At 64.9% G+C, this 10891-nt stretch overlaps 1 protein-coding gene across 1 annotated transcript; it reads right to left on the bottom strand.

The window, feature by feature from the left end:
- Positions 1-5412: 5412 nt before the first annotated feature.
- On the bottom strand, positions 5413-10418 carry LOC147413924 (5-hydroxytryptamine receptor 3A-like). Its single transcript, XM_086476846.1, has 9 exons — positions 10352-10418; positions 8505-8668; positions 8303-8347; positions 7853-7962; positions 7096-7265; positions 6702-6862; positions 6247-6457; positions 5840-6073; positions 5413-5672 (listed from the first exon to the last, which is right to left on the bottom strand). Exons 1-9 carry the CDS (start codon positions 10416-10418, stop codon positions 5413-5415), a joined length of 1422 nt encoding a protein of 473 aa, XP_086332972.1.
- Positions 10419-10891: the final 473 nt, after the last annotated feature.

Here is a 10891-nt window from a genome sequence, read left to right as displayed (position 1 = left end):
GAGGACTGGGCAAAAAAAAAAAAAACCAACCACCGAACCCGCAGCGTCCACGGCCTTGTTTGTTTTCGATTCTCGTTCGTTGCTTCTCGCCAGAAGGATCCTGCGGCTCGCGCCAGGCCGGGACGCGCCGGCCCCTTCCCCAGCCCCATCCGCGCCCCCTCCCCGGCTGCCCTCGCGCCCTCGCTGCAGGGCGGCTTTCGCCCCTCGCAGCCACCGGGGATTCGCTCCCCGGCCGGCCCCTCTGGTCACCACTGGTGCCGGCCACCGGCGCTGCCGGGCAGACCGGCGTAGGAAGGACGCGCTTCCCCCAACAGCGCACGTGTGGCCGGTGCTTTGGGAAGGCTTTAATTTCTGGTGTCCCCTCTCACCACGTAGCCCCCACCGTTGGATGCCCTGCAGAGGACCCGAGCTCGGGCGTGGGGCTCGGCCCCCGTTGCGGGAGGGTTCCCGGGCTGCGGCGTCGCAGGTGGGAGAGCGCCGGCGAGCCGCACGCGCTTCGGCGAGAGGATCCCTGGCGGGGATCCCGGCCGGAGGAGGGTGTTTTGGGGTAGGGATCTGGGTGCCAGCCGGGCTGCCTCATGGTGCTGCCCGGGGCTGCCGCCCTCCCCCTGACCAAAGACCTCTCTATGCATTTCCCTGCCTTCCCGGGGGGCGAGGGCGAAGCCCCCCACCGGGGAGATGCGGCCGGTTTGGTGATGCGCGGTTGATGCCGGTGCCGGCGGTGCGTGGCATCGCTCCGGACGGGGCGGGGGGGGATCCTCTTTTCTCTGCTAATTTGAGGTGCCTGGAAGGCGCCGAGCATGGTTTTTTGCCCAGCCCTCAGCTGCAGGAGCCCGCAAGCGAGGGGTGCCCGGTGGCAGGCGGCCTCGCTCGCCGCTTTTTTTTTTGCTTTTCGTTCGGTTTTTCTGAACTTTCTTTTGGAATATTTCCGCGTTTAGCACATTTTACTTGAAATTACCTCGTTTTTTTGTGACCTCATGAGCTTTTATTGATTTGGGGGGGACGGGGGGCGGCGTGGCCGGGAAGGCGCGAGCCGCGTTGCCCGGCACTGGCGGTGGAGGGGCGGCGCGGCAGCGGCGTCCCTGCCAGCCTCCCGTTGTGCATTATCCTTACCAAAACTGGTATTTTTTGCCCGGCCCCGCGGGGCCGGGGGTGTCGGTTCTGAAGCTACCTCTTGTGTTCGTTTTCGTTGTGTTTCTCCTTCGCGGTTGCGGAAGCGGGCTCTGCGGTTCCCATCCCGCGCGGCGCTTGCGGCCGCGGCCTTTCTTTTTTTGTTTTTGTCGTTTTGCTGCGTTTGGGTGAAAAGCAGTGGGGAGAAAGAGTCGGGGGAGCGGGTCGGTGTCTGGGTGTGGTTTGGAGGGGTGCCGGTGGCCCCTCTCGGTTTGGGGTGCCCGTCGCACCTCTCCGGGCGCCGAGCAGGGATGCGGCTGCGGGAGCAGCATCCTCCCTCGCACCCCGGCGCGGCTTTGCCCGCGTGTGCCTCTGCACGCGGGACCTTTCCTGCTGCGCGCGGGGCTGTTGTACAATCCGGGATGTGACTGTGGAGAACGGCTCGTTTAACTGTTGTGCCTAAGAAAAAAAAAAAAAGTAAAAGAAAAAAAAAAAATTAAAAAAAAAACCCCAGTTCTTTCACACGGAAAGTTGCTGCAATTCCTGGCGCGTGCACGGTGTCTCCCTGCGGCCCACCGGTGCTGCCGGCCGCGGGCGTCGCGGAGCGCACGGCCGAGCTCGCCTGGCTTTATTTTTTTGCTTTAACCTGCCCTCCCATCCCGCCGTCCCCCCTCCCTCCCTCCCTCCCCTAGTGCCGCAGCCTCCTGGCTGCGACGGCGTTGGGATCGGTGTTGGAGCGATGCCGCCGTGCCGCGGTGCCCCGGGCACGCGTCCCCGCGTCCGTGGGCAGCCCCCGCCGCCCCTCCATATATATATAAGTATATATATGTGTGTATCGTAGCAGTGAGGACCAAGCGCCCCGCAGGGCCCCGCGGCCCCGGGCTCCCTCTCCCCTGCCGTGTCGTCGGTGTCGTGAGCGCCCGCCTGCCCGTCCCCTTGCTCTGTGTTGCCGCTCGTGGTTCGGGTCCGTCGCTGTCCTCGTTCCGTCTACCTCAGCACCTCTCTGAGCCCGGGCGCAGAAGGTGCCCAAGTTCCCCTTTGGTTTTCTCAGAGTATCTATCGGCTCCTATTTTTTGTACGACTTTCTCCCTCTCCCCTCGCCGTTCGCTCCCTTGCGGTTCTGCTTGCGAGTCCTCTCTGTCCTCTAGCCACAGATGCCGTTAGCTAAGAGTTTCCTGAAAAATAAAGAGAAAAAAAAAAAAAAAAACACAAACAAAAAAAAAAAAAAAGAAAACAAAAAAAAAACCAAACCCAGTTGTGGTGTCTCCTAGTTGCAGCTCTCCGCATCTGCCTTCGTCCTGTGTAGATTCAGATGCATTTCTTTGTAAGACTTCAGTGTTTCTGACAGAGGAAAAAAAAAAAAAAAAAGACAAAAAAAAAAAAAAAAGAGGAAGAAGAATATACTGCTGCAGGTTTTTTTCTCTCCATGTGTCACTAAGTGAAGTTCGTGCCTTCTATAGCAAAGAGAATATTTTTTACATCCTACTAACGGTAGATTTTTTTGTAGTGAACATTTTTTGTATTTTTATTTATAAGTCTCATAAGGAAAATAGCAATGTTCAGTTGTATACCTTGAATCTGCAGTTAGAAAACAAAAAAACAACCAATAAAGTTAATTCCGTTGTCTCGGCCTGCCGTCTCCTGTTCCTGTGCCCGTGCCTGCCGGGAGGAGGAGGAGGAGGAGGAGGAGGAAGGTTGCGTCCCACCGGCTCGGGTGACCCGCGGTGGTGAGTTTGGGGGTGCCTGCTCGGCTCCCCTGGGGCCACGTCAGCGGGGTCCCATCCCTAAACCAACCCCCTGGGGCAGGGGGTGCCCCGGGAATGCCGACGACGGACGGGGAGTGAACCCGCAGCCCTCGCCCCGCGGCGCGCTGCCTGCGCCGCTGCCTGCCTGCCTGCGCGGCGGCTCACCAGGGAGCTGAGCAAGTTTGCCTCAATGAAAGTGAACTCGTTCATTTAAACCTGCCTGCAGAGTAGTCTGGCCCCCCGCTGCGTTAATTATCCTGTAGTTCTCGACTGATTGCTGTACACTAAGCTTAAGCCCTCCTTTATTTATTTACTGACTACATTAACGGCAGCGCCTGCGCTCCTCGTGTGCTGCGGCAAAACCGCACGGCACACCGCGGCGGGGCCAGGCCGTGCCCGCACCCAACGGGTGCCGCCGCCCGCCGGGGCACGACGGCGCGGTCGCGCGTTAGTTAACAACGGCGCAGCGGGAGTCGCTGGACGCGAAGCATCGCTTGGTTTTTTTCCAGGGACGGACGACGCGTGCCGGGCTGCCGCGTGTGCTGGCGTCGAGGCCGGGCTCGTCCTGTGCCCCGGGGCTTCCCGGTGGGTTTGGAGGGCTGCAAGCGCGCCCCGAGGTCCCGCTTGTGGTCTGTGCTGCCCAGAGCACACCCAGCACAGCTCTTCCAGGGAGGCTTTGGGCGAGCGGGGGGAGAACGTTGGTCCGGGTGCAGGCAAGCGGAGGTGGTCCCGCTGCAAGCACCCCGCCGGCTGCAGCATCCCGGGAGGAGGGGGGCGAAGCCCCTCTCCGGCGTTTGGCCGGGTACAAAGGCGTTGCGATAATAACGGGGAAATTGTCGTAGGACCGGGCCTTTGTCTGCACGCTCGCGCAGCAGCTGGGAGCGATTATGCTGCAACAATGTTCTGTTCCATCAACATTATGTCCTCATTAAACCTTTATTAGGAGATTAGATTCAGATTTATTGATTTTTCTTTTATTTTTTTTTAAAGAGGAAAATCCAGGCTCCTCTTGGAGAGACGCCTGGAACTTTTTCCCCGCGTGCAGCACTTCCCAAAGCAGCGAGAGGGCAAAGGGAGAACCTGGAGCCTTTCCCCCGGCACGAGCAGCTTCCTCTTCCAGGGGGAAAGGACCGCGGAGCTGCACGAGGGGGTTAGTTCAGGCGCGGGACGGGTTCCTAGCGCGGGGAAGGACGAGGACCGAGCACCCGCACGGCCACCCACGTGGTCCGACGGATGCGGCGGCACAGGTGAGCGTCTCACGGTGGGTGCCCGAGGGTGCAGAGGGACGGCGAGGCTGGCTCGGGGGTCCCGCCGCCCCGTCCCCTCCCGGAAGGTGCGGGCCGGGCGGCGCTGCGCGCCGGGGTCAGTGGGCCCATTGGATTTGCCTGTTGGAGCGTTTGATGTTACACGAAGGCAGCTCATTCCAGAGGGTGTTAATTGCCCGCTGCAGCGATCAGGTCTGTAGCACCATCGATCTCGGCAGGATCAATGGGCTGATTTAGTGTCTCACGAACTCTTTAACTGGACACCTCATCGATAGGCAGCCACTTACAGACCATCAGCGTGTTAGCACGGGCCGGCGCCGGCAGGGGCCCGCTCCGCCCGTCCTCGGCCCCCCTGTCACTCAGCCAGGAGTTTTCCTGCAGGTGATGGCTCCGGGACAGTGAGCGGGGCCCTCGCTCTGGGGCCAGTGGGCTTGGGGGCGGACGCAGGACAGCCGGCGCTGTCAGCCCACCTCTCCCCGCCACCCGACCGTACGCAGAGACGCTCCAGGGGCGCAGGATGGGCTCTCCCACCATCGCCGCCGCGCTGGAGGACAGTGCCCGCGCTGGTTGCTCAGGTACGTTACCGGTCTCGGGCAAGCACGGCGGGGCCAGCGACCGCCCCGAAAACATCGCTGGCGTTTCTCGTCACCGCACCCAGCTCTGAAACGAGGGTGGGCACCGCATCGGGCAGCTCTGGGCTCAGCCCCTTGCACTGGGGCACAGCCAGCGGTTCCCTCTGCTCGCCCTCGTGCCTCTGCCCTGGCACGGGTGGAGAGAGCCACCGGGGCGACGGACCGGAGCTGCGGCAGCAACCGGGGACCCCCCAGGGTCTCTCCTCGGCGTGCCCACGGAGCCGGTCCCGTCGGCGCCCCGGTTCGTTTGCTGTGGGCCGGCTCTGGTTCCCTCCCAGTTTGCCGCTGGGCAGGAGCGCGGTGGGGACCCGTGTGGCCCCGGGGGGGATCCAAGACCCGAGTGAGGCCCGGCGAGCAGCCGGGGGCAGGGCGGGTGCTTGGGGGGCGGCGGGGACCCCCCGGGGCGGCGGGGACCCGCTCCGGGGCCGCTGTCCGCGGTGCTGAAGCGGCGACCGCCGGTCGGGCTGGGCCGGGGGCGCTCCCGTGGGGGGGGGGGGGGGGGGGGACGGACGCGCTGCGCGCCAGGCGTGGGCAGGGGTCGGTTGCGGGGAAGGGGGGGGATGGGAGGCGGCTCCTCCCCGGCCCTATCCTCCGCGCAGAGCGGGCTGCGGCGGGGACGGGGGGGCGCAGCGAACACCGGGGAGCCCCCGCTGCCGCCCCTCAGGCGTCCCGCCACGCCGACCAGAGGGCGCCCAGCGTGATGGCGTAGGCCAGGACGGCCACCACGTAGGCGCGGAAGAGGAGGACGTCCAGCACGTGGCCCACCTGCAGCCACTCGCGGGCGACGTCGCGGAGCCCCTCGCGTTTCTCCAGGAGCTGGCGGACGGCGGCGACCTCCCGCAGGAGGCCGCGCGCCAGCGGGGAGCCCCCCGCCGCCTCGCGCTCCTGGGGGTCCTCGCCGACGTCGTGGTTCCGCTTGGCTGCGGGAGGGAGAAGGGCGAGTGTGAGAAACTCCTTTAAACGAGGTGGCGGGGCTTCTGCGGGTGACCCCGGCAGCCGGACCACCCTGCAGACGGGGGCTCCGTGGACGGCTACGTAGGACCTAGTCCCCGCCGGCTCCCGTGGGCGCTCTGGGCGCAGCCCTTACCTGTGCTGTCGTTGCTCTCCGCCTGGCTGGAGACGTCCGAGCTCTGCGTCCTGCTTTGGCTGAATTTCTCCCGGTCCCGGATGCAGAGCAGGACGGTGGCTCGTTCCAGCAGCAGGCGCTTCACCCACTCGGGGACGTGGGGCTGCAGGTCTTGCTTGTGCACCAGGCGCACGATGAGGATGGTCTCCGTCAGGCTGATGACGAGCAGCGCCATGCACACCACGAAGTAGATGCCTGTGGAGACGCCGGCGAGGTGAGCGGCCGGCAGAGGCTCGTGCGCGGAAGCACGGTCCTGGGCGAGTCCTCCCTTCCCAGGGGACCTGGGGTCTCTGTACAGAGCAGCAGCTCCTGCTCCTGCAGGCCTAGGACTGCCGTAGCGGTTGGCTCGGCCGGCAGTGCCGCCGTACCTATCAGGGGGGTGCCGACGGCAGTAGCCGGCAGCGTGTCGGATACGATGATGAGGAAAACCGAGTAGCCCAGCAGGAGGGTGATCTTGAAAGAGACCCTCTCGCCGCTGTTGGGAGGCAGGTAGAAGCCCACGATGTCCATCACCATCAGGAAGATGCTGGGGAGGAGAAGGCTGACGGTGTAGAAGAGGGGGCGTCTCCGGATGACTACCTGCAGGACAGAGAGAGGGTAAAGGCTCAGCGAAGGGTTGAAACGAGGGCTTGAGCTGGCGCGGCTCTCCGCCAAGGCAGGCGGGGACGGCGGGGTGCATGAAGGTGAGCCAGGGGAAGGGCTGAGCACCGGGAGCCTCCCGTCTGCAGGCAGGAGCACCGCGGCGCAGAGCAGCTGAGTGGTCAAGCAACAGGGGCGGCGGCAAGACCCCTCCCCGAGTAGCGCGGCGGCCGAAGACCCTTACGTAGAACTTCATCTCGGCGTAGCTGTCGCTGCTCTTGACGCTGAACTCCTGGAAGCGGCTGAGGACGTAGAGCAGCTCCCACTCGCCCTGGTTCATGAAGACGCTCCGGTCGAACTTGACCAGCTCCGGCTGCCGCCACAGCGAGAGGTTGATGTCGCGGACTGTGGGGCAGAGGGGAGGTGAGGACCAGGCGTGCCCGGCCTGAAGCGCCGGCAGCTGCCGGCACCTCCACGCCGGGCTGGGTGCCAGCCCTCCCCGCACGCATCGCCGATCCACTGGGGCCATCTAGAGGGACGAGCTGCCTTCTGCACAGGGCTCCAGCCTAGCGGAGGTCCTGCCCGCTCCCCCCCCCCCCCCCCCCGAGCCCCCCAGCCGCAGGGGTCCCGGCACTCACTGTGGTGCAGCCAGCTGGTGAAGGTGAGCGAGCAGTTCTGGACGTCGAAGGGGAAGTTGTAGATGTCCAGGCTGCAGGCGGTCATCACCTGGATGGGTTTGAGGTTCTGCACCTCCCCGTGGTGGCCAACGTAGACGTAGGGGAGGTGGGGGGACTTTCCGACATCCACACTGAGGGGCACGAGGGACAGAGATACGGGCTGAGGAGCACCTTCAGCGGGGGGCTTCTCCCACCCAGCTGCGTTCAGGAGGGGAGCTGCCCAGGAGCCGGGGACTTGCCCCCGAGCTGCTTTTTTGGCAGTACCGGTGCAGGCATGCCTGCCCGGCACCGCCTCTGCGCTGCCCGGGCTGCTGCCCTCTCCCAGCCCCAGGAGCACCTGCGTCCTCGCCCCGGCGCTCACTGGAGCCCCTGGGAACACCTCCCGTCCCCACGGAGCGGGAAGGACGCCGGCTGGCTTTGCAGGAAGGGCCGGCAGCTCTGCAGCTGCCCTCGCATTGTGCTGCCTTCACAAAGCCTTTCTCCAGATATCTGGATCCCACCCCTGGCACGGCACGCGTAATTACCGACGTTTGCGGTTAGCCAGCGTTGGAAACGGCCCAACTGCCAAGCCGTTCCCCATCTGCAGCTCGCCCGATGCGGGGAGGCTGCCAGCTCTGTGCCGGGAATACAAAGCGCGGGGCGGCGCGTGCCCGCAGTGGGCGAGGGGGGTCCGGCCCCCGGCCATCTCCCCCCCGCCCTGCGCGTTGGCCGCACTCACAACTCGTTGATGAGGATGTCGGGCACCCAGATGCTCTCCACGGGGAGGGAGATCTGCGTCAGGTTGTCGAAGCGCGCCGGGTCCCACCTGAGGAACTCGTCCGTCCAGTGCTGGGGGCAAGGGAGAGGGGGCTTGGAGGGCGAGGTCCCTTCCACCCCGCCGGGACCCAGACCCCAGGTTAGCACCCTGCCACGGGAACCAATCGTCGATGCCACCCGTGGCGGGGAGGAGAGGCTCGTCCTCCGGCTATCGCACCGCCCAACGGCGTGAAGCGCGGAGCGTGACAGCTGTGCCTTGAGGGCCGTGCCCTACAGGCGTCTGGTCATCCCCTGGGATCGCTTCCGCCTTGCTGCACGCCTCTCCCATGGGAAAACCTTTGTGTTTGCAGGGGTGCCCGGCCGTGGGGGTGGGGGCAGCAAGGCAGGGGTGAGGTTTCACGGCCTTGCTCACCTGCCTGTACCAGATGTAGGTGGTCAGCACCTGGTTCTTCTCATCCTGCGGGAAGAAGAGGACACGGGGTCAGCGCGGGGGCTATCGGCACTCTGGAAGACGGGCGGAGCGTGCCAGGAGGATGCTGCACACCGGGTACCGTTCCCCTTGCTGCTGAAGGTGGCCGCCCCCACCCCGTGTGGGACGGGAGCAGAGGACTCACCACGCTGAGGATGGCGTAGACCATGAAGTCGATGGCCACGTTGGTGGTCGTTCGCCAGTCCCGCACTGGCCGGGTGCCCTTCTGGTAGTGGGAGAGCAAGTAGTGGGACAGCCGGCGCAGGGCGGGCTCGGCAGGGTCTGGCGTCTGGCCCCCCCACTGGGTACCTGCTGGCAGAGGGAGGGATGGAGGGAGGGCTGCTCGCTCCAGGTGCGGCGGCCAAAATCACCCAGGGGTGTGCTGCAAAACCACGGGACACCGCTGGCTGCCGTCCCTCGCTTACCGGTTGGGCTTTCCCATCACGGGTCAATAGGAGCATCCCGATGGGAAACACCAGAACCACCGCCTAACGTTTTATTCACGGCTTCTGCTGTGCAGGCGGATGGGGCTGTGACCTTCCCCAGCCTCGGAAGGCAGGCCTGCCACCTTGCGCCTCTCCCCGGCGGGTGCCAGGACCCCGGCAGTGGGGAACCACGAGGGACTCGCTGCCCCCAGGTAAGTTTCCTACCGCTCACTACTGCCAGGGCCACTTCTTCTTTGCTCTGCAGGTGGAGGCAGTGAGGGTTAGAGACGAACCGGGACGCTAAGTTCATTTATTAGGTGTCTTGGTGTTTATTATGTATCTCGGTGCTTGTTTCCTGTGGAAACGACCCCTCGGCTGGTGCCGGCAGCATTAACTGCCGAGCAAATTGCTCACGGCACCCACGTCCTCGCTGCAAGGCAGCCGGTGCCGCCACGGCCGCTCCCAGGCAGCAGAGCTGCGCTCGTGGCTTTGCTCTGCAGCACGCCCAGACCCGGAGTCCAATTCCCGCCTAATGGAAGAGACTAATTGGAATAGATCTGTGGGAACTTGGGAAAAGCTGCTGGGAAAGGAACTTGAATCTCTCTTTTGAGCTAAAAAAAGAAGAACCCGGCAGCCTCAGCCCCTCCAACGTCGCAGGCGATCGGTAATGCCGGGGAGCCAGGCGGGCGCACGACCCTCGCCCAGGCAGGCGTGCGCCGACGGAGGCGGCGAGGGGGGGGCGAGAGGCAGCAATTAGGGCGAGGGGAGGAAAACAGGCGCTGCCGTTGGGGGGCTGGGGGCCAAGCGGCCTTTCCTGCTGCAGCTGGTGGCAGCTGGCTCACGCCCGCGCTCCTCCTCACACCCTCTCCTCCTCCTCCTCCTCCTCGCCCCTGCGCTGCCGAGCTCCGGGCTGGGATGCTTGGGCGGCGGGGAAACGGCTTTGCAGAGGGAGGACTGGGCTGGGTTCGCACCGGTGTGCTGCCCTTTCCCAGGAAAAGGTAAAACGAGAAAATAGTCGCGATGGCGGCCGAATGTTCTGGCAGTTGGTTTTGCTCCACGCAGAGCTGGGAGCGCAAACCGTAGGCACAGCACCGCTCTCGCACCCTGCCACCCGCAAAACCCAGCTCTGCGCTGTGAGGGGCAAAACGTGACATGAGAGAGAGAAATCCCCGTATCGGGAGGAGGGCTCAGGCAGCAGCTTCCCGACAGAGGGATGCAGGCAGGCAAGCAGGGCATCACCCTGTTCCTCTCTTTCTCTCCCGTGTGCGCTTCCAGAGTACTTCGAGGCCCCGTACCGACGAGCCCGCGACGCGGAGCTGGGTCCAAACTCCCTTGCTGCGGGCGTTCAGCCGGCGTCGCCCAGGCAGGCAGCGCCTCCAGGCTCTCACACCAGAGCTTTGCCACGCTCGGGCTTCTCCCAGGTACGTCGCTTCTCGCTAGCGTTAGGGTCTCCCTGGAAAGCAGCCTTTGCACGCCGTGCAGCGCTGCTCGGATTTTAGGAAGGCGTGGCACCGTGCCTTTCAGCGCCAGGAGCCCTCTAGCCCTGCCCGCGGGTCTCTCGCCTTACCTGGGCTCTGCAGCGTCGAGGCAAGGGGCAGCAGCAGGGCCAGAAGCGCCCCGAGAGCGACGGGCATCGTGGCTCTCGTGCTGCCGCTCCGCTGGCTCCCAGCCGCCGCCTGCCTCCTCCCCGGCTCGGCGGAGGAGTGAGCCCGAGCAGGGAGGCAGGCAGCACTCCTTGCTCGCTTTCCCCCCGCCGTCGGGTTTTTGAGAACGCCCAATTAATCTCGCGATCAGCCTCTCCCGCTGCATCAAGTTTCAGGCTGGGAGGATGCGAGAGGAGCCCACCCCGCCGGCTCCCCAGGGGCTGCCCCGGCGCCTGGCGGTGGAAAAGTGGGTTCTGGGGGGGTGCAAGCACCGTGCCTGCGTGCAGCAGGGGCAGGGGGGAGAGGATGCTGCCGGCACCAGGCGATCCTCAGCGGCCGGGAAGTCGGGGAGAACCCTCTGAGGTGGGTGGTCAGTCCTGGGAGGTTGCAGAGACATGGCACTGGCACGGGGTGGGTTTCCATGAGCAGGGGCACAGGGGGCTCTGGAGGCCCCGGGCTTCCCT

This window comes from Leptosomus discolor, chromosome 22 (genome assembly GCF_034619465.1).
Source record: "Leptosomus discolor isolate bLepDis1 chromosome 22, bLepDis1.hap2, whole genome shotgun sequence".
Lineage (NCBI taxonomy): Eukaryota > Metazoa > Chordata > Aves > Leptosomiformes > Leptosomidae > Leptosomus > Leptosomus discolor.
Note: the sequence above shows the minus strand (reverse complement) of the source record. Positions and strands in the feature narration are given on the sequence as shown.